This window comes from Sinohyriopsis cumingii, chromosome 13 (genome assembly GCF_028554795.1).
Source record: "Sinohyriopsis cumingii isolate HCF-2022 chromosome 13, ASM2855479v2, whole genome shotgun sequence".
In the NCBI taxonomy this organism is placed as follows: domain Eukaryota; kingdom Metazoa; phylum Mollusca; class Bivalvia; order Unionida; family Unionidae; genus Sinohyriopsis; species Sinohyriopsis cumingii.
The window spans coordinates 79,070,529-79,097,347 of NC_142973.1; the positions used below are offsets into that span (position 1 = coordinate 79,070,529).

A 26,819-nucleotide genomic window follows, 5' to 3' on the forward strand; every position below is an offset into this window, starting at 1 on the left:
TTCCTGCAGGTAAAGATGAAAGTAAATTTCATTTTTACCTGGAGGAAAATGCTGCCTTAATACACATCACAAGCTTAATCAGCATGGGAATAATCAAACTGCGTTTTTGTATTAAAAAACTTTGATGGAGCCTTCAAAACTTGGATTGTGAAAGTGTTTATACAACAGTTCAACCTAATGCCACTGATTACAAAATTTCAAAAATATGCATATCTCTCACTGTAACCAAAACTATTAAGTTCAGTTCCAACTCCTTATTACAACGTTCATTAAATGGCACACATGTTCAGAGTTTTAGCTGTCAGTAAATTAATTTAATATGGTAAATCTCCTTGACGACTGACATTTACAGACTACTCAAGCTGTAATAATCTTCAAAATAGATTGAATGCACCTGTAGACATATAAACTGGTGCAAATAGACTGCACAATGTGCTAAAACACTGAAATTTATATCTTTTTTTCACTTGGATATGAAATATGATTCATTATTTGAAAGGATTTATCACTGGGTTTGACACAGTTCATAGTACTCCTAGTTCAACTGGGTTTGACATAGGCTAGAGTACTCCTAGTTCAACTGGGTTTGACTTAGGCTAGAGGACTCCTAGTTCAACTGGGCTTGACAGCCTAGAGTACTCCTAGTTCAACTGGGTTTGACATAGACTAGAGGACTCCTAGTTCAACTGGGTTTGACATAGGCTAGAGTACTCCTAGTTCAACTGGGTTTGACAAGGGCTAGAGTAATCCTAGTTCAACTGAAGTTTCATTTATTAGTTAAGTCATTCTTGTTAAATGCTTTTTCACTGGCTGACATGTCATGTGATTGGCAATAATTCATGATATTGGATCATAGTGACACCATACAAATTTTTTAATTGCATCATGCAATTGAATGGTATTTTTGTTAAATTGAAACAAGCTAAATTTCCCAATTTTGCATTAAATCATGAAAAACAATTATAGACCTTTGGATACATGAATATAAGGTTTTACAACCTCTGCTTCATGTAGGTCATGTGTGTGTGTGTGTGTGTGTGTGTGTGTGTGTGTCTGTGTGATTTGGATTTTTAACGTAGCATTAACAATTTTTCAGTCATATCACTATGATGTCTGCAGTGTGGCAGTTTATAGTGATGTCTAGCACTGGGGCATCATGCTGCAGACATGTAGCATGATGCCCCACCCAGTCACATTATCCTGACACCAGGCCGACCAGTCCTAACACTAACCTCTTAATGCTGAGCGCCAAGTGAGGGAGTTGTTAGTACCATTTTTGTAAGTCTTTGGTATGACTCGGTCTGGGGATCGAACCCATGACCTCCCGCATCCGAGGCGGACGCTCTAACCACTAGGCCACTGGAGCGGTTCAAGTAGGTCAATAATAGGTTTATTGCTTCATAGAACATATTTATCTCAATATAGTACCATACATTGTACCAAAAAAAAAGGAATACAAACAGAAACAATTTGGGAAAAACTGAAAAACCAAAAATTTGAGAAGAAAGTTTGTGCTATTAATGCTGTCGTATTTTTATTCAATATCCATTTTGTTTTTGACCTTTATTCCTGATTTCATTTTTACAAAGACACCTAGTCAAATGAAACTTGACCAAGAGACAAAACTGACCAATCAATTTGCAGGAATGTAGCAAAATGTACCAGTATGACTAATTCAAAGAGTTTACAATAGAATTCAGTTCATATTAAAAGAGAGACCGGAGGAGCAATACTTGAACAGAAGAATACAAATTCTCTTTATTGAATGCAACAATGACAAAAATAAATTCATAAAGCAATAAATAATCAATTCACGAATGATAGAAATAAAGCCTGCCATCTTGTATACAACCTAGCGAAGGAGAAGGCTGTAAAACCTAACATGCATGATGCCTAAGCAGAAGGATATGATAATTCTAGCCTATAAATTGTTGTTGTTGTTGTAGGGTTTAACGCCACTTTTCAGCACGTGATAGGCTATACATGGCGGCCAGTATTAATGGTGGAGGAAGAAACCGGGAAATCCCCGGAAAGAACCACCGACCCTCGAGAAGCTACTGGCAAGCTTTCTCACATATCCACATTGGCCGAATCCGAGACTCGAACCCACGCAGACAGAGGTGAGATGGCAGTGATCCGTAACGGAGAGCGCTTTAGACCACTCGGCCACTCGGGGCCCCTCTAGCCTATAAAAAGTTATTGCATATTAACTAGATATGTGCACCTTACAGAATCCTCTGTATAAAAAATATATCTTCTTGCACATATACACACAGTAGCATCAGCGACATAGATCAAGTAGACAATTTTAAAAGGAAATTCCCAATCATACTGTAACAATCAGAACCTTAAAAAAACAAAAACATGCACTAATATAATATACAGTATTCTCTAATGATATGACATTCATACATGTTACAATATCATAACTCAGAGCTGTTATGCAGTTAGTTTTCAACCCAAGGTCTCATAAAATGCTCTTTGACTGGTACACTAATGGCATTCCTGGGGCTACAAAGTTATGTTTAGTACACTAACCCAGTCTGACCGCTGCAGTTCATCCAGACTGATATCTTCATCCTGCTGAGCCTTGGCAAGTTTCTAAAGGGGTAACAAAAGGATAAAGTATAGGTAAGAAAGGATAAAGTATATTTACAAAAGTTTCGAAAGTGAATACAAAAGGATACAGTATAAGTTTATTCAGATGAGTCAAAAAGTAAATCAAGTCTAAGTACAGTAAACTACTGATTAACCAAAAGCCAGTTATCTGGACTTGTCGATTGTATGACTAACAGAGTATCCATGGATACACTATTATGCCTAAAATTACAAATTATCTGGACTTGTCAATTGTATGACTAACATAGTATCCATGGATACACTATTATGCCTAAAATTACAAATTATATGGACTTGTCAATTGAATGACTAAAAAAGTATCCATGGATACACTATTATGCCTAAAATTACAAGTTAACTGGGCTTTGTCAATCATATGACTAACATTGTATCCATGGATACACTATTGTGCCTAAAATTACAAGTTATCTGGACTTTGTCAATTGTATGACTAACACAGTATCCATGGATGCACTATTAGGTCAAAAATCACAAGTTATCTGGACAAAATCCATGTTTCCCCATTTGTCTGAATAATCAAAGATGTACTATACAAACTATGATAGTTCAACAAACAAAAGAAAAAATCATTCTGTTTTTTAAATTTTTCCAGGTTAATGTACAACTGCATGAAATAAAGTCATCATTATCTGCTGAAACACATGGATCTCGAGCTATAATTTAAATTTCTCTCAAATGGGGATCTTTTCCAGCATTTCACTGCAAGTTACATCATTATCTTGATGTATATTGATATATATATTTATACAGTGTATCATTATTTTTAGAAACTTTGAATGCTATCCCAACACGATCAATACGAATTCTACTAAAACATGAATCCCAGATGAATAATACTCAGCTCCCAATACATCAGGTTACCATATATATTTGCTTACAAATCGGTTCCATGTGCAAAATGCACAGACCCAAATCTGCCACTGCCTAATGTGCCAGTAGATCTGGGACTATGTAGTTTGTAAAGACTAGTCTAAAAAACATATAAACCCTGATCTGCCAGTGCATTATGCATGACAGATCAGAGTCTACGTTGTTTGCACTTGGGTCCAACTTATAGGAAAGTAACATGGTGGTGGTGGGAGACTGTAAAATCTACAAAATTTAAAAAAAGAAGACCATGCAAGAATGATATAGCTAATCTAGTAGGATCCTTTTGTGAACATTTTCTGTTGATTGGTAATGAAAAATGTTGCTTTAAAGTTTCTCTATTTTGGTATCTTCAGCCATATTTAATGACAGATCAATTTCATGTATAGAAAACTGGAAGTCATCCAAAACATGATGCTATTAATTTCGCTGAACTTCTACTAAGCATTATTTGCTAAGTCATTTAAAGGTTTTATGACAGATGTACATGATGATGGATTATCATCAGTATTTGTAAAAAAATTGAAAGGTCTCCATGCCTGGAATATTTCATAAAATTTTTTATAATTCTGTTTAACAGCTTTTTCAGAAGATGGTTCAAGTTATTTAGTTTTAAAAACAGTATCCATATCAGACGGTAAATTGGCTTAATGGAATACTGACAGGCTTTCATGTCAATCTGCAGTCAAATTGGGTGAAAGTCATTTAAAAGCTGTTCTACTGTATGGCAATGGCAGCCAAAGTGAATGGTGGATTAACACATTAACCCATGGAGGTTTTTGTAGTTTTCGTCTGAAATCTGAAATTTGAGTAGGAAACACATTTTGAAAGCTATTTCTGAATACATCCTAAAACATCAACTTCCAGGTGATCTTCCAATAACCTAATGCCTAGTTGTGTTAGAAATATTGTTTTTCATTGGCTATTTGGCTCACGCACGAGCAGAAGGGTAAAAGTTGGATTTTTTTTTTTTTTTTGCTTAACAGACCCATTATTTTTCTATCGAGACCACTCTTTATTCCAAATGCCCATCTTATCCTACTTTTTGCAAAGGTTCATCTGTCTGTTTGCAGTTGATACTGGTCTGCCTTAGATCTGAGCCCAAAAAGTCTAAAATCCGGAAACAAAATTGGATTCCGACCATGGGCCAATTTTGGATAGAAAAAAATTGGGTCAAAAAAATTAGGTTTTTCCCTCTGTATTTTGTAGTGCAACTAGAAATTCCAGATTATTTGGTATCATTTTAGAGCTACATCTGTCAACTTTTCTATAATATCATCCACTTTAGTGTATCATGCATGACCTTGATGCTACAGAGCTTGGCAGTATGCTACTACCTCTTGCCACATAAACTTGTCACCAAGGTTTAATGTCTTAACAAGGATTTTTTAATTTTTAAAAAAATCGTGAAGGAATCGCTAACTTTGTAATTTATGTGCAATGTCGATGCACAAGTGATTAAATATGCAAGGAATATTCAAATTTTAAAAATAATGGCATTATATGTGACCAAATATGTAAGAACCAGAAATGATGAAATGCCTTCATGGCAGAGTGCTCTGTCAAATTTGTTTGAAACTGAAATGATGAAATGCCTTCATGGCAGAGTGCTCAGACTGCCAAATTTGTTTGAAACTGAAATGATGAAATGCCTTCATGGCAGAGAGCTCTGTCAAATTTGTTTGAAACTGAAATGATGAAATGCCTTCATGGCAGAGTGCTCAGACTGCCAAATTTGTTTGAAACTGAAATGATGAAATGCCTTCATGGCAGAGAGCTCTGTCAAATTTGTTTGAAACTGAAATGATGAAATGCCTTCATGGCAGAGTGCTCAGGCTGCCAAATTTGTTTGAAACTGAAATGATGAAATGCCTTAATGGCAGAGTACTCAGACTGAGAAATTTGTCTGAAACTGATCCAGTGGGTTTCTAGCAGAAGTTGATATTAGTATATACTGATGGACATGTGAGCAAATAAAAACTTTAAATGGACCTTAGATCAATTTTAACAGTCATGGCCTATTCATACATGGAACATAAATTCTGGACTATGTATTTCTTTGACCACATGAAGCTAAAATTTTTAGCAAGTACGCATATTTGGTTGATAATAAGATGCCAGTTTTCCAAATGATAAAGAAAAGACAATTACCTCTCTTCCTCTGGACATCTTATCCAGGAAGGTGAGAAGTTCGAAGGCCTCTGCCACCAGGGCTCGGCAAACTGCTTTGTAATGGTGCAGTGCATCCTGCTGATTGGAGCAATGTTTGACACAGTGCTGAAATAAAGCAGAACAAAAACCTTATTATTAGTCTAAGTAATCAAAATTGTTCAGTGTACATAGCAATGGAATACTGTTTCTAAAATGGTCAAAATTTAAAAAACAAACAGCTATTAAGATGGTTGCATCATACACAAACCCACTCATTACAATCCGCCCAGCATGCCCTTACATACAATGAACTTTGTAGACCCTAGAAATATCTCCCTATGCCATGGATTCCCTTGCCAATATGATCAAATTAAGTGGCAAAGTTCCAGATCAAAATGATGCCCCTTGCAAACATGATGAAATCAAATGGCAAATCTCCAGATTAAACAATGCGCTTGCTAATATCATGTAATTAAATGGCAAAGTTCCAGATCAAACAGGGTCCAAAACTAAATACAATTATACCAGTAAAAATCAAACCTAACTTCCGTCTTCTTAATGTAAAGTCTTATATCAAATTTTACTTCACTGCATAAAAGCATTTGCGACCTACCAAGCTGAAATTTATGGCAATGTTCTGAGTCAAACAATTCCATTCATAGGCAGATATTCAAGTTCTTTTTATAACATTTTCATAACCTTGAATCCGTTAGAGAGGAGAAAATATATGCAAAGAGGGCTCATAAGGGTTGGGCAAAATGGGCAACTGCCTGTGGCAAAAAGCTCAGCAGGGGGCCATTCTGAAGAGTTTGTGGTATTTTGTTTCTGAAAGGGGAAGGGCACTGTTTTGTCCAGTGCAAGCTAATAATGGCCATCCATGCAAGAAAGTAACAAGCAAATATGTATGCAAGTAGGTAGCAGATGGAAAGGTATGTTGCCTGTATGCATATGCCTATGTACATGGTTGGAAAACTATTCTTTCATTGAAAATAATGAACACAAATATATAGAAGGAAAAAAAAAGAAATCTTGAATAATTTTTAAGATTCTGAATAAATAATGTGTGTTAGCTTTATCTTATTTAATTAGTGGGCGCTCACCAGATAATATGTACTTTTGAGACAGTGACATATGTAAGGTGAAGTAGTTTGCATTTAAAACATGCACAATGGAGAGAATGTTGGCATACCTCTATGCTACATTAATGTAATGTGGATGATATTTCTTTTGGATATTGTACTTTTGGAAATTTTACATGATTTAAGCACACTGCTAACTAAAATGACTTCCCTTGTGTTAAAAAATCAGCCTGAATTAGTCTAAAGTACATTATCCATAGCAGCTATTAAAATAGGGAAAATGAATTCTGCCAGACTAGACAATACCAGCTTCTGAAAGTGCAATGAATGAATTACCAAATATATAAAATGTAAAAAAAAGTTATCGGCTCTTTTTTATACAATTTACCTCTGAAGTTCAGGAAGTGAAAATGACCAAGTGGAGCTAGCACCTTTTTGAAAGGTGCACATCTGAAGTAAGGCCAAGCTGTATACTCTATAACCCACAGTACACCCATCAATCATACACCAAAATAAAGGGAATTAAAGGTTCTTTGCATTATACCTAAGATATACAAGGTCTTTTTTAAATAGCCAGTATAACCAGTGAGGAAAGCCGGGGAAATTCTTTTTCTTTAAAATCCTAACCCTATGCAAAATACGAAACTGTAGAGCGCCACCTTAAGCATTTGTTTGTAAAGAAACCACATTTTTGTGGATTGCTGAGATAACAAGCTCAATATTTCCAATAATTAGATTCATGATAGGAAAAGAAATGTACAAAATACATGTAATACATGGAAACTAATTTAAATGATCCATATCCATGGTGCCAAAATCAGGCATAAATCTATTTTCATTTACTGCATGCAGACATTTTTTTTTACAAATATTCTGAAATCAGTCTCCTCTTCAACTTTAGGTTCCAAATAATGGTTGCATACTTGGGGAATTGATGTGAAAAGCAATGAAAAAATGACTGACTGGAGAATTTAAATTGAAGAAGATAAATCTCCTTTACAGACATGAAAATGATCACACTCATGCTGATCTCGATAAGTCACAATCCTGTTGGAGTATAACCTGAAAAAGATCTCATCTGCCAACAAGCCAGACATGATCACACTCACACTAATCTTGATAACTTATGTCATAATCCTGTTGGAGTATTACCTGGAAACCATTCTATTTGCCAACAGACAACTGCAATAAAACCCATTTTTACCAATAGCAACAAATAACATCAACATTTTGTTGCTAGTAAAACATTTTGTTTTCTGATATAAAAAAGACAAATTAATTGCATCCTACAGTAAATATAGGATCTTAAACAAGTGATCATTTCAAATGAAATTTATGAACAATGTCAAATAATTTCTATATTTGTTACCTTAATAACCAAATCACTGAAATTGTCTGACCAGTTTCATAAATTTAATTTGAAATGAGCGAAAATGTAAGATGCTGTTTATTGCATGATAAAAATACTGATATTATTTTACCAACCCACATAATAGTGTTGTTGTTGTTGTTGTAGGGTTTAATGCCATTTATCAGCATAAGATAGGCTATACAGGGTGGCCAGTATTAATGGTGGAGGAAGAACCTGGGAAAACCCCGGAAAGAACCACCGACCAACAAGCAGCTACTGGCAAGTTTTCTCACACCCACACTGGCAAAAACCCACGCAAACAGAGGTGAGACAGCAGTGATCCATCATGGTGGGTGCTTTAGGCCACTTGGGGACAGAACAGTAGTAGTAGTAGTAGTAGAAATGAATTAAAGTGGTGTGCGCTCGCACTGAGCATGTACCACTAGTTTATGGTACCACAGGCACCTTTTTGATTACTCCTGAAGGAAGGAATGGTGCCACTTCCTCCAGGCTTTAATGTGTTCACAGAACACTTTTTGATTGGGCCATCAGATCGAAGTACTTTAGTGTACATAACGATCTGAATGTAAGGCCTAGGTAGAGTGGGATTAGACCCAGCACACACTCTATTTTTCAGTTGCTTTCTGAATGCCCCAGGTGTCAACCAAGCAGTATGTGACGCACGCTCCGATTGGTCGGTTGCGATGGCATCACATTAGGACACCTGGTCGTGTGGCAAGTGGAAATCATTCCACATCTTGCCATGTGTACGATATCTGAGTGTGGTAAAGAAGGAAAAAGCACTCAGCAAGCCAGCCATGGATGTTGTGTACTTCCCGAAACGCTAGCCTGTACTTTTTTCAAATTAAGTCCAGTTTTACTAATGGACAATAATAATACCAATAATGTGTAAGACCACCTCTGCAATTATTCAAATTAAAGAGTTATCAATTTTTGAATAAATTTTTACGAACAAGTTTGGATTTAGTGTACAAAGTGTACATAAAATATGAAATAAAAACCAATCAGTAAAGTCTAAATGACTTGTATCAGTTTGAGTCACGCATGGTTTAAAATTGAGTATAAGAATTTATACGGCGGTACCAAGTCAAATTAGGTTAGTTATTAAATAGATATTATCAAATTGGTTCTCTAGCCAAAATGAGAACCAAACATTCAACCAGGCAATTTAGAACAGTGTAAAGAAATGACTTAAGTACACGTGGATGCCTCAGTCATTATACCTTTCTTTTGCAAGATTGTTATGTAATCATTTGTGACATCATGAGGTGTTATTACATGTGTTATGATATTGGTATATTAATGAAAATAACAGCAGTCATCTGGTTAGTGAAAATGCTGTATTGTTCTAAGAAGTCAAAAATAATTAGTGCATAAATAGTACATTACATACCCTGCATGTAGTAAATACAGTAGTATTATATTTATTGTATGCAAAACCCTCTTTCACTGATCAGATACTCTAGAACCAAAAGTCAGATACTCTAGAACTAAACACCAGATACTCTGGAATTAAAAGTCAGATACTCTAGAACTAAACACCAGATACCCTGGAATTAAGAGTGAGATACTCTGGAACTAAAAATCAGATACTCTGGAACTAAAAGATATGGAACCCATTTACCTGTGCACCATGCCACTCACTAACAACACTGCCTATTACAAAACTGCCCACCGTTAGAATATGCATAATCTAAGTGGCGAAAAGTATAATCCATATATTACATGTCATAACTGCAATAAGCTGCATGAAAAATCTTCATCGCCTATGCTACTATCCTGGACCTAGAGTTGGTTAAAGTTTTTGTCACAAATGGGCAAAATCCACATGGATTAGTACCACAATACAAACCCAAACCATACTGAAAAATTATATACACAACACATTTTAAGTAGTGTAAATGTGTAACTTTTGCTGAATGATCGCAAAGTCAACTTCACAAATCATGCAGTGAGCTTGGTGATGTCCTAAACATGAATGCTATTTTATGACACTGACATTACCATTTTTTAAATTTCCAAGGCACTACAAATGTCATTTTCCTGATCCAACAGTTTTAAAGTTAAAAAAGATTAAGATCATTTAACATTCCTACTTCCTTTAACATTTTGTGCCAGTGTGTACAGTATAGATTTGTTCTCTAACCAATTCTCTTTAATTAATATAATGACTCTCCAAGAGATGTTTTTAAAGTGAAGAAACCCATGAAAATCTGATGTACATATAACTGCTATAAATGAACATAATGACAGTATTTGGAAAGATTTTTATGTAGATTTATCAATCTGATGTCTGCAATGTGGCAGTTTATAGTGGTGGGGGAGTAGAATCAAAAGTCAAGTAAACAACAAGAGGCCTAAGTGACTCAGGTGTTGCTCACCTGCTGACAAACAGCTTCATGCAAGTGCAGTTGGCCATATATATCTATGTTTGTATGATGCTTTCTGGATAAATTTCTTCCAATGCTGTTCACTACATACATTATGAAAACAACTAATGCAAGGTTCTCTGTATTTTGTATCTTCACCCATATTTAATGATACATCATTTGTCAAACTCTTAAAAACTGCAAAACCAGGATGCTTTCTTTCAAAGTTAGTCAAATTCTTTTCAGCTGCTATATTTTCAAAGATAAAAACTGCTTATCAGCGAGTTTGTTTATAGTAATGGTGGCTAAATGTTACAGATCAGCATCACTGGTATTAATTTTACAGGCCTTCACTAACAAGGATACATTCCATCAAATGGATATAAATTTGAAGGGCTGACTGGTATTACTTGTACAAATTTGACCAAATTCTGAATTTGAGAAGATATGCTTCTTAAAGATTTTCTGCTTTTAGCAATGGTGGTGATATTTTGATGGCAGCTTGCCACTGCTTGTATAATTTATGACATGATGCTTTATGTCAAATTTGGTTAAATACCATTAGCAGTTTTGAGAATAAATTAAAAAAAAATTTTTTTCTAGTAATGACAGCCATACTGTGAATTATCTGGCTTTTTTGTGGAATACAATTTTAGCGTTTTTTAATGTTGTAACAAACCCTGAATTTAAAGATCTAACAATGATTTTGCTCGGGAAATAATATGATTCTTTCCCCCAATCCACTTATTTAAATTCCAATGAAAAGGTTCCTTTCATAAAACCTTAAGAGTTGAAACCAATGAAAATAAATGTATTCACAGTGTCTGATAGCAGATCAGCACCATATGTGTAATAGTAATCATTCCTGCGAGGAAACTTTGATTCCATTTTGGGCCAGCTCTGCTGCAGTTTTTTATATGAAGCTGTTTTAATTTTTTGTATTGTCAGTAATGGTGGCCACATTGGATCATGGACTGGCAGCCATTGAAAAAATGTTGTTCTGAAAGGCCTTGATGCATGATAATGCTCTCTGTAATATCATGTGCAAACTGCATTTTGTAGTTTTTAGAAATTGCAAACAATAATTGTGAAGAGTTGATGCACAATGGACAAAGGCTCATAGCATAAACTCAATTGGCCTAACTGGCAGGTGAGCTAACAATGATAATTACATTGATATTTGTAAATATTTTCAGATCAAACTTTATATTTGAGATTAGTGCAGAAAGACGCATCATATTTGTTAAGAAATTTTACAGAATGATCACTGGGTTACTCTCAAGTGGAGTTGGGGTGTGAAAGCATATATGTTTTTGGTATTTGGGTTACTAGAATATGCAGTAAACAGTCAGGTGGGGTTTAAATGGTGAGCCAGGGTTGTAGTTTTAATTTGTATTTTTGAAACACAAAATCTTAAAAAATTTCCTCACCAGGCATTACTGAGAAAGAAAGATGCTTAGTGAATTTTTGCTAATACAGTAAATGCTCAACAAAAGAAAAAAAAATAAATCATTAGCAAAATAGAAGTTGATGTCTGAAAAGCTAATGGCTCCCTGCTGGCTTATGGGTAAGAATGTGTTCAATGCCCCTCACCCGCCCCGCCCCCGCCCCCCCGATGCATCTTGTGATGATGTTCCTGGGATGCATCCTGTGATAATGTTGATGCCCTGGGATGCATCCTATGATGATGCTCCACCTGAGAGCTTTTTAAAAGAATGCAGTTTATTTTAGACTTTGTAAGAAATTTACTCATCTGGCTCTGTTTTGTGCTTTTGGAGGGGGGGGGGGACTATTGTTGCTGTTTTAGGGTTTAACGCTATTTTTCAGCACACGATAGGCTATACATGGTGGCCAGTATTAATGGTGGAGGAAGAACCTTGGAAAACCCCGGAAAGAACCACCGACCCACGAGAAGCTACTGGCAAGCTTTCTCACATACCCACATTAGCTGAATCCGAGACTCGAACCCATGCAGACAGAGGTGAGATGGCAATGATCTGTAACGGAGAGCACTTTTCACCACTTGGCCACTCGGGGCCCCGCTTTTGGGGGGACACTTAAAACTTATTCATTACTGTATAGACAGGATTGTGCTGATATACTTATTATTGCTAAAAATGCATATATACGTATACTACTTTATAATTAATTACGACCAAAATAAAACATCTATTTCTGTACAGGTATTTAATATTAGAAAACTGTTTCATTTGTACCAGGAGACAAGTAATTAAGTCAAGAAGTTATAAACAAATGTAAACTTTATTTGTGTGTACAAGTCAGAACATTTACCCCATTAGTAAGTTTCAAATAAAAAAACATGTACAAGATACTTTATGAACCAGGACAACTTTATAGTTCAAACCCACACAGAATTCCTTTTTTCCACTTCTAAATCTCTGTAAGGATTCTTTAAAGCCTCGAATCAAATAGAAATTGGATATCTAATGTTGATATAAACTGCTTTATAGGCAGATAAGTAAACAGTTACAACCACAAGAAAAGGAATGTCCTTGCTTAAGAATGATTCATTGTTAACAAGCACATTCAGCTGGTTTATACTTAGAAACTGAGTCATGAAGACTGTACATTGTTATCTACAAGTGCTACCTTCTTCAATAGCGTGCACAGTCAAATCATTCCAATACAACAACAAAAAAGGGTTCTCTACTTTGTTTAATGAAACGTTTCTGAACATGGCAGAAAAGTAATATAACAATTGTTCCAACTTCTAAGAAAATCTTAAAAAGTTTTCAGAGGAAGAAAACGAAGAGTACCATCAATGACACAACCCAAATTTAATAGTCCTAGTATGGTATGGTTGTCATGGATGATTATTGACCATTGGGTCTCAATGACCTCAACCTTTAGTTACGAGACTTGAACTAAATTTTATTTAGTGACGCTCTACAGTTTCACATTTTGTATAGGGTTAGAATTTTAAAGAAAAAGAATTTCCCCAGATTTCCTCACTGGTTATACTGGCTATTTAAAAAAGACTTTGTATATCTTAGGTATAATTCAAAGAACCTTTAATTCCCTTTATTTTGGTGTATGATTGATGGGTGTAATATGGGTTATAGAGTATACAGCTTGGCCTTACTCCAGACGTGCACCTTTCAAAACAGTGCTAGCTCCACTTGGTCATTTTCACTTCCTGAACTTCAAAGGTAAATTGTATAAAAAAGAGCCGATAACTTTTTTTTACGTTTTATATATTTGGTAATTCATTCATTGCACTTTCAGAAGCTGGTACTGTCTAATCTGGCAACGTTCATTTTCCCTATTTTAATAGCTGCTATGGATAATGTACTTTAGACTAGTTCAGGCTGATTTTTTAGCACAAGGGAGCAGTCATTTTAGTTAGCAGTGTGCATAGATCATGTACAATTTCCAAAAGTACAATATCCAAAGACATATCATCCACATTACATTAATGTAGCATAGAGGTATGCCAACATTCTCTCCACTGTGCATGTTTTAAATGCAAACAACTTCACCTTACATACGTCACTCTCTCAAAAGTACATAATAACTGGTGAGCGCCCCTTTTACAGAAACCATTATCTGCTGAACTGATTTACCATACTCATGATCTCTGACCTTAGACTCCAGATTCTATAAATTTCTTTATTTCTTGGCAAATCATAATTCATGTATCATGATGATTATTTTCTCAAATTTTAACTTCTCTGATATTTAGTAAATGTAAAATAACCAATAACAAAATTTAGCATGACTTTAAAAATGTTTATGTTTTATATTTCATCATGCAGTCAGTCTTTGTAGAAAGCATTCTCTTGCCTGTCACTGACCTCCAAACACTACACCCAAAGTCCAACAAAACATTGTGGGCCCACAGACTTTGCTTCCCATTTCCCAACTTCTGCAATATCAATATAGAAGTCCCTCATGACAACACTGCTAAGGTAGCCATTAGAGTACATAGGCAAGGTTGCCTTGTACAATGGAAAAATATAATTCAACCAGTTTAATCGGATCCATGACCATACCTGTGTTATAACAGGGATGAAATCCATGATCATACCCGTATTATATCATGGATGATGTTATACTGATATCCTTTATAATGTGATCCATGACAATACCTGTGTTATATCAAGAATGAGCTCCATGATCATACATGTGTTATATCATGGATGATGTTATAATGATATCATTTATAATGCGATCCATGACAATACCTGTGTTATATCAGGAATGAGATCCATGATCATACCTGTGTTATATCATGGATGAGATCTATGACCATACCTGTGTTATATCATGAATGATGTTATACTGATATACTTTATAATAGGATCCATGAACATACCTGCATTATATAAGGGATGAGATCCATGACCATATCTGTGTTATATCATGGATGATATCCACGATCATACCTGTGTTGTATCATGGATGCTATATTGATATACTTTATAATAGGATCCATGACCACACCTGCATTATATAAGGGATGAGATCCATACCTGTGTTATATCATGGATGATGTTATACTGATACAATGATATACTTTAAAATGGGATCCATGACCACACCTGTGTTATATCATGGATGTTATACTGATATACTTTATAATGGGATCCATGACCACACCTGCATTATATCAGGGACAAGATCCATGACCACACCTGCATTATATCAGGGATGAGATCCATGACCATACCTGTGTTACATCATTGATGATGTTATACTGATACACTGATATACTTTATAATGGGATCCATGACCACACCTGTGTTATATCATGGATGTTATACTGATACATTTTATAATGAGATCCATGACCACACCTGCATTATATCATGGATGAGATCTATGACCATACCTGTGTTATATCACTGATGATGTTATACTGATATACTTTATAATGGGATCCATGACCATACCTGTGTTATATCAGGGATGAAATTCATGACCATACCTGTGTTATATCATGGATGATGTTATACTGATACACTGATATACTTTATAATGGGATCCATGACCACACCTGTGTTATATCATGGATGTTATACTTTATAATGAGATCCATGACCACACCTGCATTATATCATGGATGAGATCTATGACCATACCTATGTTATATCATGGATGAGATCCATGACCATACCTATATTATATCATTGATGATGTTATACTGATGTACTTTATAATGGGATCCATGACCATACCTGTGTTATATCAGGGATGAGATTCATGACCATACCTGTGTTATATCATGGATGATGTTATACTGATATACTTTATAATGGGATTTATGACCATGCCTCTGTTATATCAGGTATTGTGTTATACTGTGGTGCTTTATAGCAAAGGACCACAAAGTAGTGGATTTCCAAATTATTTCATTTAATTTTCTAAATCCTAGTGGCTTGTTGCTTCCTTTAAGTGATCTTCCATTTTTAAGTAATAGCTAATTCATCTGGCTAATGCGTTAAATAATTTCTTTTTCAATCTGAGAAGTGTACCAAGCATTTATGTCTAAAACTCCAAGTAATGAAAATGATGGATTGAAGAGATATTTACACAAGATCAAAAAAAGACAACTCCAGAGGCACTGCTTGCTATTCATGGTCCTTTTTACTATCATCAAAAGACTGCTCTTAAAAATCTGTATGATCTTCAAATTTTCTTTATTTGTCACTAAAGAACTTATATTACATTTGAAACATTATCGTTTCAAGTATTACCAGCAGTAGAACATCCAGGGGAGATAACTAAAAGGTGTAACCATTTACCTAAACTTGAGTTACCTTCCTTGACTTAAAACTGACCTAAAAGGTCACTTAATCTGTGCTGTCAATAATTTTAGTAACACCATAGCTCATTATTATTAGTAATGCAAACTGTATTAGGTAAAAGAAAATCGATAATAAGTAAAAGACATGGAAGAATTATGTTTCCTCATCTGTGACAACATCAAAATTAGGAAAAGGTAATCATTTCACCTAATCAATTCTTTGAGTGTTTAAAATTTCAATCCCTCAAAGACAATAATCGTAACAAAAATGAAAAAGACAATCTCGAGATTAAAAAAAACACACTGAAAAACTGATCAAAATCGTACAAGTATTTTATAAGTTTTGAGAATTTCAAAATTCATCAGGAAAGGTACCTTAGTTTTCTAATTCTAATTGTAAGAAAACACATTCCAAAAATTTGTAAGAAGTTATTTAAAGATAGATTAAAAAAACTTTAATTTTCTTGAATTTTTACAACACATTTACACTGAGTTAATTATACTGAAAAGCATTTTTTTTTTCAGAAGGTATAATACGATTTATATTACAGAGGAATGCAAGTATGATTTTATTTATTAATAAAAAACAAATTGACTTAATTGGAGAAATGAAAAAAATGAATTTTCTATTTGACTATGTCTGTGACAAGCACATCTACTTCAAAGAAGTTTAAACAAATATGGGAACCATCTCTCAAAAATAATTTTGACTGTTAAGATTACAATTTATCAGAATTATTTAAAATTTAAATGTTGGCATACATAAATAATCAAAATTATGATGCAAAGGTCTATCCCAATTTTCTTCACTTCAATAATGAAACATGATTGTCATTTACTAGTCTTAGAAGAGGCCTATATTTTTTAAAATATATTCAGCTTTTGTATGGCCTCACTGAAAGTTTTGAGTCTGACAGTACTGACCTGCTGAAAAATGTATCGCCAAAAAATATTTAACAGAATTTTTTGGAAATTCCACTTTTGTTGATATCCAGATTTGCTCTTTATTTTCATTGTACTCTTCTGATGTCACTTTAATTGATTAGCAAGATTTCCAATTAAAAGAACTGGATGTTCATTATTACCGGCACAGTAATTAAATTTAGCATAACATAAACTTATTCAGTATTTGTAAATGTTCTACCATACATTTCTGTTTCCTCATAAAGATCGATGCTTCTCCTTCTTTTAAAATATACAAAACGAACAATAATTAAGTTGCCTAGAATTTAAAATCTTGTGTGAAGTATCCATTTGTGGCATGAATTCAGTATAGGTTTGACTAGAAGTTAAAATCAAGTGTGAAGGATCCATTTGTAGCTTGAATTCGGTCTAGGTATGACTTGAATTTAAAATCTTGTGTGAAATACCCATTTCTGACTTTAATTCAGTCCAGGTTTTACTTTTTAAGGGAAAGCATAAGGGAATTACATGAATTTCATGAATTGTGTAGTTTCCAGTAACTCATTCAGAATTAATCACTGAAATTAATAAATCTAAACGTGTATCATACATCACGCAAATCTAGTTTGCAAATACTGCGTAAAGATTATATTTCAATGTGTTATTTTATGCCAATCTGCCATATTTTAATGAGTTTCTTAAACTCACACATTCATGTAAACAACTTTATCTCCTCAATCATTATTGAAATTAAGGAATTGTCAGCCAAACAATAAACTGCCTCTATCTAAAATTTTATTCTATTGTGTAAAAGAATTTTTCTAATGTTCCTCTTTCTTAAATAGTGCACTGTGTAATGATTTGATGAGTATTTAGGTATCTACAATTTCCCCATTATAGGCCAAGCTGATTTATCACAGGATGACACACACAATGTAAGTACAATTCAGACATGGACATAAAGCAGAAATTAATGACACAAATCTATTTATTCGGAGACATAATGAATTAACAGCTAGGCATGTAAACCAGGCAGTGATATTGGGGTTACAGGGTCAGATGGAGTATATAATAGCTGATGACTCCATAAATGCCTGCAAACAAGAAACAAGAAGTGGGGCTGATACTTCATGTCTACCTTACTGACATAAAATAGTTTCTGTAATTAACCCCATAGTCAGACTCTACAACCAAGTACCTTAATTTCCAAATTTATCTTGAACTTGAACTTAAAAAATGGTAGGCAAAATTTTGAAGCACAATCAATTTTTGTTCCTTTACAATGATGAAAAACAAGAGACCCTCAAATGGATTGATGCTCTACTGGGTTTAGTTTCATTCTGGTTTGGTTTGGTACTTTATGGCACAGCAACACAAGTAGGTTATTTAGTGTGGAGACAGTTTGGTGTAAAGTGCTTTGCCCAAGGAGACATCACAGTAGCTGACCCACGCTGGTCCAATGGTAGGATTTGAATCTGCACCCTTTTGGAAGTGGGTCTGGTGCACTAACCACTAAGCCACCATGGCTCCAGCTCTACTAGGCAAAAATAATTTCCAGGAATTCAAAATAAGAAAATTTCTTCCTTTAAACTGTTGAGTGCTTAAGTCAGATCAGAGCCATTTTGATCTAGGACTAACCAGGTATCATAAGAAGTCTTTTAGTAAAAACCCAATGCTAATATGACCATCATAATTAGTGATAACAGTATTTCAAGATGGCCACTGTGGCAACCATATTGGACATGAGATTGCACAACTTTCTTTTAGGACCAACTAGGCATCATAAGAAGTCTTTTAGTATTAAAAAAAACATGTTGATACGATCATCCATTCAAAAGAGGTAGTGATAAGAATTTCAAGCTGGTCATTGTGGATATAATACCAGATGTCTGAACAGTACCATTTTCATTTAGGACCAACTAGACTGTGGGATGAATGTGTGTGTCAAGTTTCATGGCAATTCTCCAAGTAGGCTAGAAGTAGTGATAACAAACACATGGTCACTCACAGATGGACAATGACATAAGTCCATTCCAGAAATTATTGTGGACTATGACCAGTTGAGTTAAAAATCTAATTTGAGATTACCTAATTAATATGCATGGATGTTGCTCATCAGCCAGCCTGTCCTTGATCCTGATGATACAAGGCTACATACAGACATGATTTTTTAGTCTTCCATAAAAAAAGCTAAAAAATTTTAAGGGTGGTTTGGGGGTTGTCCACCAATGGGGTCTTGAGGGGCAGCACCCCGGATCCGGGTGACCAGGGGGCCAAAAATGCATTTTACACTCATAAAAAACTGCTCCTGGTGCAACTTATGATCATAAAATAAACCAAAATAATTGTTTGAAAAACTAATAAACTTACCAAAAAGGTTCAACTTTACTTTAATAATTTCACAATATTTATAGTCACACGAATTAGTTCTCCAATACTATTGATGCTTAAGTTATTTCAAGTGCATACCAGTGTTCACATCACACACAAGAAAAACTGTCACAAGCCTATCATGAACTGAAAAATAAACACACAAAAAAAAACTGTCACAAGCAAATCATGTACTGAAAAATAAGCACAAAAAACTGTCCCAAGCCTATCATTTACTGAAAAATAAACACACACAAAAAACTGTCCCAAGCCTATTATGTACTGAAAAATAAACACACACGAAAAAACTGTCACAAGCCTATCTGATGTACTGAAAAATAAACACACACAAAAAACCGTCACAAGCCTATCATGTACTGAAAAATAAACACACAAAAAAACCTGTCACAAGCCTATCATGTACTGAAAAATAGCATTAAACACACCTAAAAAGCTGTCACAAATTTGACTTGTCCATTACAGTTTTACATTTGTCAAAGGCTGTTACATATAGGATTTTCCAAATCTTAGGGGATTCTGCAAACCTAGGCTTGCACAATTCAAGCTTTAAAAAAAACGCACAATTCAAGCATTAAAGAAAAATAAAGTGAGCTAGGAGGTTATCTGAATTGAGTTAGTGTCCACTGATATATCAATCAATGATGACCTGTTGTTTGAACTGTCAAGAAGAGTTTACAGCACATGCCAAACTCAAGGAACTGTTGTCTTGCACATTGAGAGCTATCGAGTGCCAAAATCTTAGCCTAATCACTATGTCAATATTAATCAAACTCTTTTATGGAGACATTTATGTCAAAAGCCTGTTCTGCAAAATTTACAATGTCATAAATTTCATGCATTAGTCTAGTGATTGTACACATGTTTAAGGATTCAGTAGCTTATAGTGTAGATAAAAATTTTCCACTGCAAGAAAAAAAGCAAGAAAAACCCAAAAGCAAATTTGGTGAATTGTGAGGCTGTGGCAATGTTTGATTCCTGATACCGATACTTGCATCTATACAGTAGTGCACGAGAAAATACAGGAATCTGACTGAAATTTCAAAGAAACTGTTCCTGCAAGAACAAAACATGTTAAATAGAACACATTATTTTGAAATCTTTGAAAGTGAAATGAATTGTGCATGAAGGGACCTATGTTCTATTGGCTGAATTTTTTTTCTCCCTGGAATTCAAGAGCAGACCATTTCTTAATTTTAACTGCCTAGTGTTGAAACCACATTTGATTTTCTACAGCAATAACAAGACTTTCAAATTAACTGTTGTGGTGGACATATTGGATGTAAACTGGGCACCACTATCATTTAGGACCAACAAAACATCATAAGAAATCAGCTAGTAACCAAATATTGATTTGATTTTCTGTTTTGAAGGAGCAGCAATACAACATTTTCAAGATGGATTCAATGGTGGCCATCATTGATATCAAACTTACACAATTTCTATATAGTGCCAACTTGACATCAGAAGAAGTTTTTTGGTGAAAGCACAATGTTACTAAGATGAGATTTTCAAGATGGTGACTGTGCCAGTTGTATCTTAAGTCAGACTGGCACCACATTCATTTATGATCAACTAGACATCATAAGAAGTCTTTTAGTTAATATCTCATGCTAATGTCAGCACTCATTCTGGAGAAATAGTGATAACATTTTCAAGATGGCCACGGAGGCAGCTATATTCAGCATCTGATTGGCACAAATTTCATTGTAGGACCAATATTAGAAGAAGCTGCTTAGTAAAAACCCAATGTTAATATGGCCATCCATTCAGAAGCAGCTGTGATGACAATATTTTCAAGAAGGTCTGACTGGAACCATTTTCATTCAGAATAAAATGATAAAGACATCATGCTGAGTCTTTTGGTGAAAATCCCAAGTGAACATGACCAACCATGCAAGATGACTGCCATGGTGGCCATACTGGATGTCAAAGCAGCAACATTTTCATTTGGGAAAAAACTAAACATCATATTGAGTCTTTTGTGTAAACTCCATGTTAATATCACCTAGGATTGGTAGCAACAACAAGATTTTCAAACCGGTCACCAAGACAGCCATATTGGTGCTTAGATCAGTACAATTATGATCAAAACCAACTAGATACCATGTCTTTTAGGAAAACACAATGCCAATATGATTTTCTGTTGAGGAGTAGTGACAACAGGATTTTCAAGGAAGCAGACATGGCAGCCATAGTAGATGTCAGATAAGCACCATTTTCATTTGGGGCCATCACATGAAATCTCTTTTCTGCAAACCCATTATTGATATTACCACCTGTCTCAGAGGAGTAGCTACAACAAGATTTTTAAGCTGACCAATACCATACTGGGGTTGTTTTAATACCATTTTCATTTGGAACAAACTAGAATTCATAAGAGGTCTTCTGGTGAAATCCCAAGGTCAATGTCACTTTCTGTTCAAGAATAGTGGCAAGATTTTAAAAATGGCTGCCATGATGGCCACACTGGATGCCAGATCAGCACCGTTTCATTCAGGAGCTGCTAGACATTATGAGATGTCTTCTGGTGAAACCTACATGCTGATATGATTTTACATTCATACTGATTAGCGATAACAAAGATTTTCAAGATGGCTGCCTTGGTGTCCATAATGGATAACAAACTGGCACCATTTTCAGTAAAGAACAAGTAGATTTTCTAGCCAATAAAGGTTTCAATATTCTATTCACATCATGAGATGTCTTCTGGTGAAACCTACATATTGATATGATTTTACATTCACACTGATTAGCGATAACAAAGATTTTCAAGATGGATGCCTTGGTATCCATAATGGATAACAAACTGGGACCATTTTCAGTAAAGAGCAAGCAGATTTTTTTAGCCAAAAAAGGTTTCAATATTCTATTCACATCATGAGATGTCTTCTGGTGAAACCTACATGTTGATATGACTTTACATTCATACTGATCAGCAATAACAAAGATTTTCAAGATGGCTGCCTTGGTGTCCATAATGGATAACAAACTGGGACCATTTTCAGTAAAGAACAAGCAGATTTTTCAGCCAATAAAGGTTTCAATATATTATTCGCATTATAGTATGTTTGTGTGCATTATTATTTTTTTAATGCTGAGCCCCAAACTTTGACTTACTTTCAAATATGACATACTGACCATGAAAGACAAATATTACGATAATATGAGAAATGTAAAACAAGTTACAAATTATTTTCCTTAAATGCAAGTCTGCTCTCTTTATATTTCATCTCAAGCAAGCAATGGAGAGGAAAAAAACATAACCTAGTTCCACAAATGTATTCACACCTCATTTTCTGATGACAGGAAGATAAATCTGCCTAAATAAAAGGTTTTAGTTGTTTATAGTTAAAATTCTTTTTACAATGTCCAATATCAGCTCTCCAATCAACACTTACTACTACAGCTTGTACAGATTAAAACCATAATGGGAAGGTTGTGTTCTTCACAGGCTTGCATTATAAAAAAAAAGAACTGGTATATCATTTAATCATAGCATTTGTAAACACTATGAATGTCAAAATGTCATTTCCAGTAGTTTTACGTTCACTCTCCATTTTATTGCCATATCATGTCAGTGCCAATAGCGGAAGATATTTGATATTACATGCTTTGCAATAATAAAGATCTTTTTGAAACATATCTTTAAAAGTCTTTGGACTTATTGTGAATATCTTCAATAACCCTTATGCACCTGAACACCTATTAGCTCTGGCAAGTATTCAAATTTTCCTGCCCTGCTATCATGGTTTTACCTATTTCATGGTCTTCGCATTTCATTGGACTCCATAAGTTTGCACCTCCTCAGGACAAAACTTTGCATGAAAACTGAAATGTAGTTCTGTAAAAGGCTGGCTTGAACAATTTGCAACCATGAACAAGGTAAACAATAAATGATATACTTTTGCAAAGTAATAACCTAATTATGAAGTCTGACCCAAAAATGAATGCCAAATAAATATACGTGAACAAGTATTAAACAAGACAGTCTCACTAGCAAAAGAAAAGCTTTGAAAGCACAAAAACTTTGTCCTGAAAGATTATCACATACAGCATTTCTCCCATGTTAAGATCAAAGGTCCAACCTAATAAATTTGACAAAAGTGGGGGTGGGGTTATTATCAAAGTTTTACTTAGTTGTTGTTGTTATTGTTGGGTTTAACGCCATTTTTTCAGCACATGATAGGCTATGCATGGTGGCCAGTATTAATGGTGGAGGAAGAACCTTGGAAAACCCCAGGAAGAACTACCGACCCACAAGAAGCTAATGGGAAGCTTTCTCACATATCCATATTGGCCGAATCCTAGACTCGAACCCCCACAGACAGAGGTGAGATGGCAGTGATCCATAACGGAAAGAGCTTTAGACCACTTGGCCACTTGGGGCCCCATTTCACTTAGTAAATATATTCTAAAATGTGTACATAGGGATGGGCTTAACACTGGATAGATACAGTATCTTGACCTGTGTGGTGTCATCTACAATATGCGTTAATCCTGCCAAGTCAGAACCAACTAAAAAGCCAGTCAGAATTGATAGTATGGATAACTGGGCTTCTGCAGTGGTAAAGTGAATGCACTGTTCTGACAAATCCATAACATACAAATTGCTACCCAACATTTTCACAAAAGATTTGATCTGAAGCACATCAAGATTACCTGTACCCTATGTTTCCTAATCAAACATCTTATACTATACGTACAATTGGAAATTCCAAAGATAGTGTATTTAAAGACGATTTTGATACAGGAGATGCTATTAAATTATAGTCACATGGTAAATTCACAATGCTGTATGCAATTATTACAGTTAGCACTTACTCTTGACTAAAATGAATCAAACCTAAAATGGCTTGACCAAACTGCAAGACCAAATTGAGACAAAACAAAAAAGGAAATGGTCTGACCCAATTGCAAATCAAAATGAGACAAAACAAAAATTACCTGTCCAAATTGTATGACCAAAATGAGACACCAAAATAAATTGCCTGACCTAATTGCAAGACCAAAATGAGACAAAACAATAATGGCCTGACCAAATTGCATGACCAAAACAAGAAACAACAAAAATGGCCTGACCAACTTGCAAGACCAAATGAGACAAAACAAAAATGGAAATAGCATGCCCTAGTTGCAAGACCAAAACAAGACAAAACAAAAATGGCCTGACCAAACTGAGACACAACAAAGATTTGCCTGACCTAATTGCAAGACCAAAATGAGACAAAACAATAAAGGCCTGACAAAATTAAATGACCAAAACGAGGCACAACAAAAATGGAAATGGCCTGACCAAACTGCACGACCAAAACAAATATGGCCTCACCAAATTGCAAGACCAAAACAAGATAAAACAAAAATGGCCTCACCAAATTGCAAGACCAAAATGAGACAAAACAAAAATGGCTTTACCAAATTGCAAGACCAAAACAAGAGAAAGCAAAAATGACCTCACCAAATTGCAGATGTGCGTCTCATGCAACACGGGCATCTCATATATCCCATTTAACTACAACTGATTTTGGTTTTGGCTGTTAAGAACAAAATACAATGTGACTTCACAGCACTAAGCTTTGATGTCTTCTGGGCAGTTTTGACACAGATTTGTTATAGTATCCCTCAGTGCAAGGTTCCATCATCTATTAACATGGATCACATTTAGGACATCCATGAAGGTATTATAAAGAAGTTGTAGTGTATGTGGTCAGACTTGTTATTTAAGTTCACAAAAATGATTTTAATACAAGTGTCTAAATTTATGATAATGTGACCTAACACAGGAACAAAGTAATCAAATATATATGTAACTGTACCAAGATGACAAAGGAATTGTGATCCTGCAAAAGTTATGGAGAAACAATCTGTCCAGTGAATAATCTAGATTTTCTAGATTTTTAAGTGTAAATGTTTTACCTGATTTGGCATATGATAAGTATCTGAACAAAGTTTGGTTTACTTAATTTGTCACTTAACTGCTTTTCCAAAGGACAACCCCCTCCCCCCCCCCTCCCCCCAAAAAAACAAAAAACAAACGGATTTCGTTTGCATAAAGTTACTGGTTAGAACCTGAAGATGGATTGTTCCCATGGCACTATGCATAAGAGAGTACTAGGTGCCAAAATTTCTGAGTGAAAACCCTTGGCAAGACAACTTGTTTTGATCCACATCATGTATTTTGATGAATTAATTAATGCTCTGGAAATGGCCGGAGTGCCCACTTGGGCTTTCGACTACTTTACAGCCTCAGTTAAGAAGAGAAAAAACAGACAGTTCTAAAGCTTCCAATTCCAAACATGCTGAATCAGCAAATGGAAGGTGTATAATTTCCAGACTTGCTGTGCTAACTACCATATATACTCACATATATGATAAGTCCAACTGCAAACTGCACAGACCCAGATATGATGTTGCATAATCCACCAGCATACCTATGTCTGTGCAGTTTGTTGGAAGTAATCAGCAGAAATAACATAGACCCTCATCAGCAGGTACACTATGCTATGGCAAATCAGGATCTTTGTTCTTTGCAGTTTCTCTCAACATCTAAGCTAGTGCATATACCAGTCTGTAAAACTTAATTTTGAGCAATACTGACTGTTGTATACTGTTTCATCATGTAAGAATCAATATTATTCATTCTATTTTTGATATCAAGTGAGCAGTGTAGACCCAGATCTGCTGATACATTGTGTGACAGGAGATCTAAATCTGTGCAGTTTGGGCATCTGTTTGCACAGATAAACAAAGGAAACTGGTGGCTCAGTGGTTGGTGTGCCCAATTCACATAAACAAATGTTGCAACTTTGAATCCTATCTCTGAATTAGCCTGGGTCAGCAGTAGCATGTTCTTGGGCAAGGCACTTTAATCCACATCTGCACAAAATAACCTATTATTGTTGTCATGCCATATTTATCAAAGAATGCAACTACTCTGTAAGCAAAGCATCAGCTTGCCTGCTTGCAATCTATGTACTCCTGTCTGAATGTTGACAGCTGGAAGCAATTCATTATGTAATTCCAGGTTAATTTATAGTTTTGGTCAACCAACATGATCACCAAGGGAAGACAATCCATAACAGCACATCTATTACAGTAATTTGAACCACTTTTGTAAACACAAATGAGCCAATTGTTACAAATAAGGACTGTAGCTAAAAATGTGTCTTTTTGCTTTTTAAATATTGCTTTTATTCCTACATTATTATTATGTAGTTCGTGCCACTTCAGATAAGTCTATCTGAGGCTGCCTTAAAATTTATACCCTAACAAACAAAACATTT

At 35.0% G+C, this 26,819-nt stretch overlaps 1 protein-coding gene across 7 annotated transcripts in view; it reads right to left on the bottom strand.

Moving 5' to 3' along the window:
* The window catches only part of LOC149785872 (protein spire homolog 1-like), a 181,322-nt gene that overhangs the window by 59,796 nt on the left and 94,707 nt on the right, over nucleotides 1–26,819 (bottom strand). For all 7 annotated transcript variants that reach the window (XR_016425471.1, XM_089979855.1, XM_089979854.1 and 4 more), the window contains exons 4-5: nucleotides 5,659–5,784; nucleotides 2,539–2,601 (exon numbers count right to left, since the gene is read on the bottom strand). Coding sequence is in view for 6 of the 7 variants with exons in the window: in XM_089979855.1 (XP_089835981.1) it covers nucleotides 2,539–2,601; nucleotides 5,659–5,784 (189 nt within the window). In the remaining variant the exon portion in view is untranslated. The remainder of the gene's footprint in view (nucleotides 1–2,538; nucleotides 2,602–5,658; nucleotides 5,785–26,819) is intronic.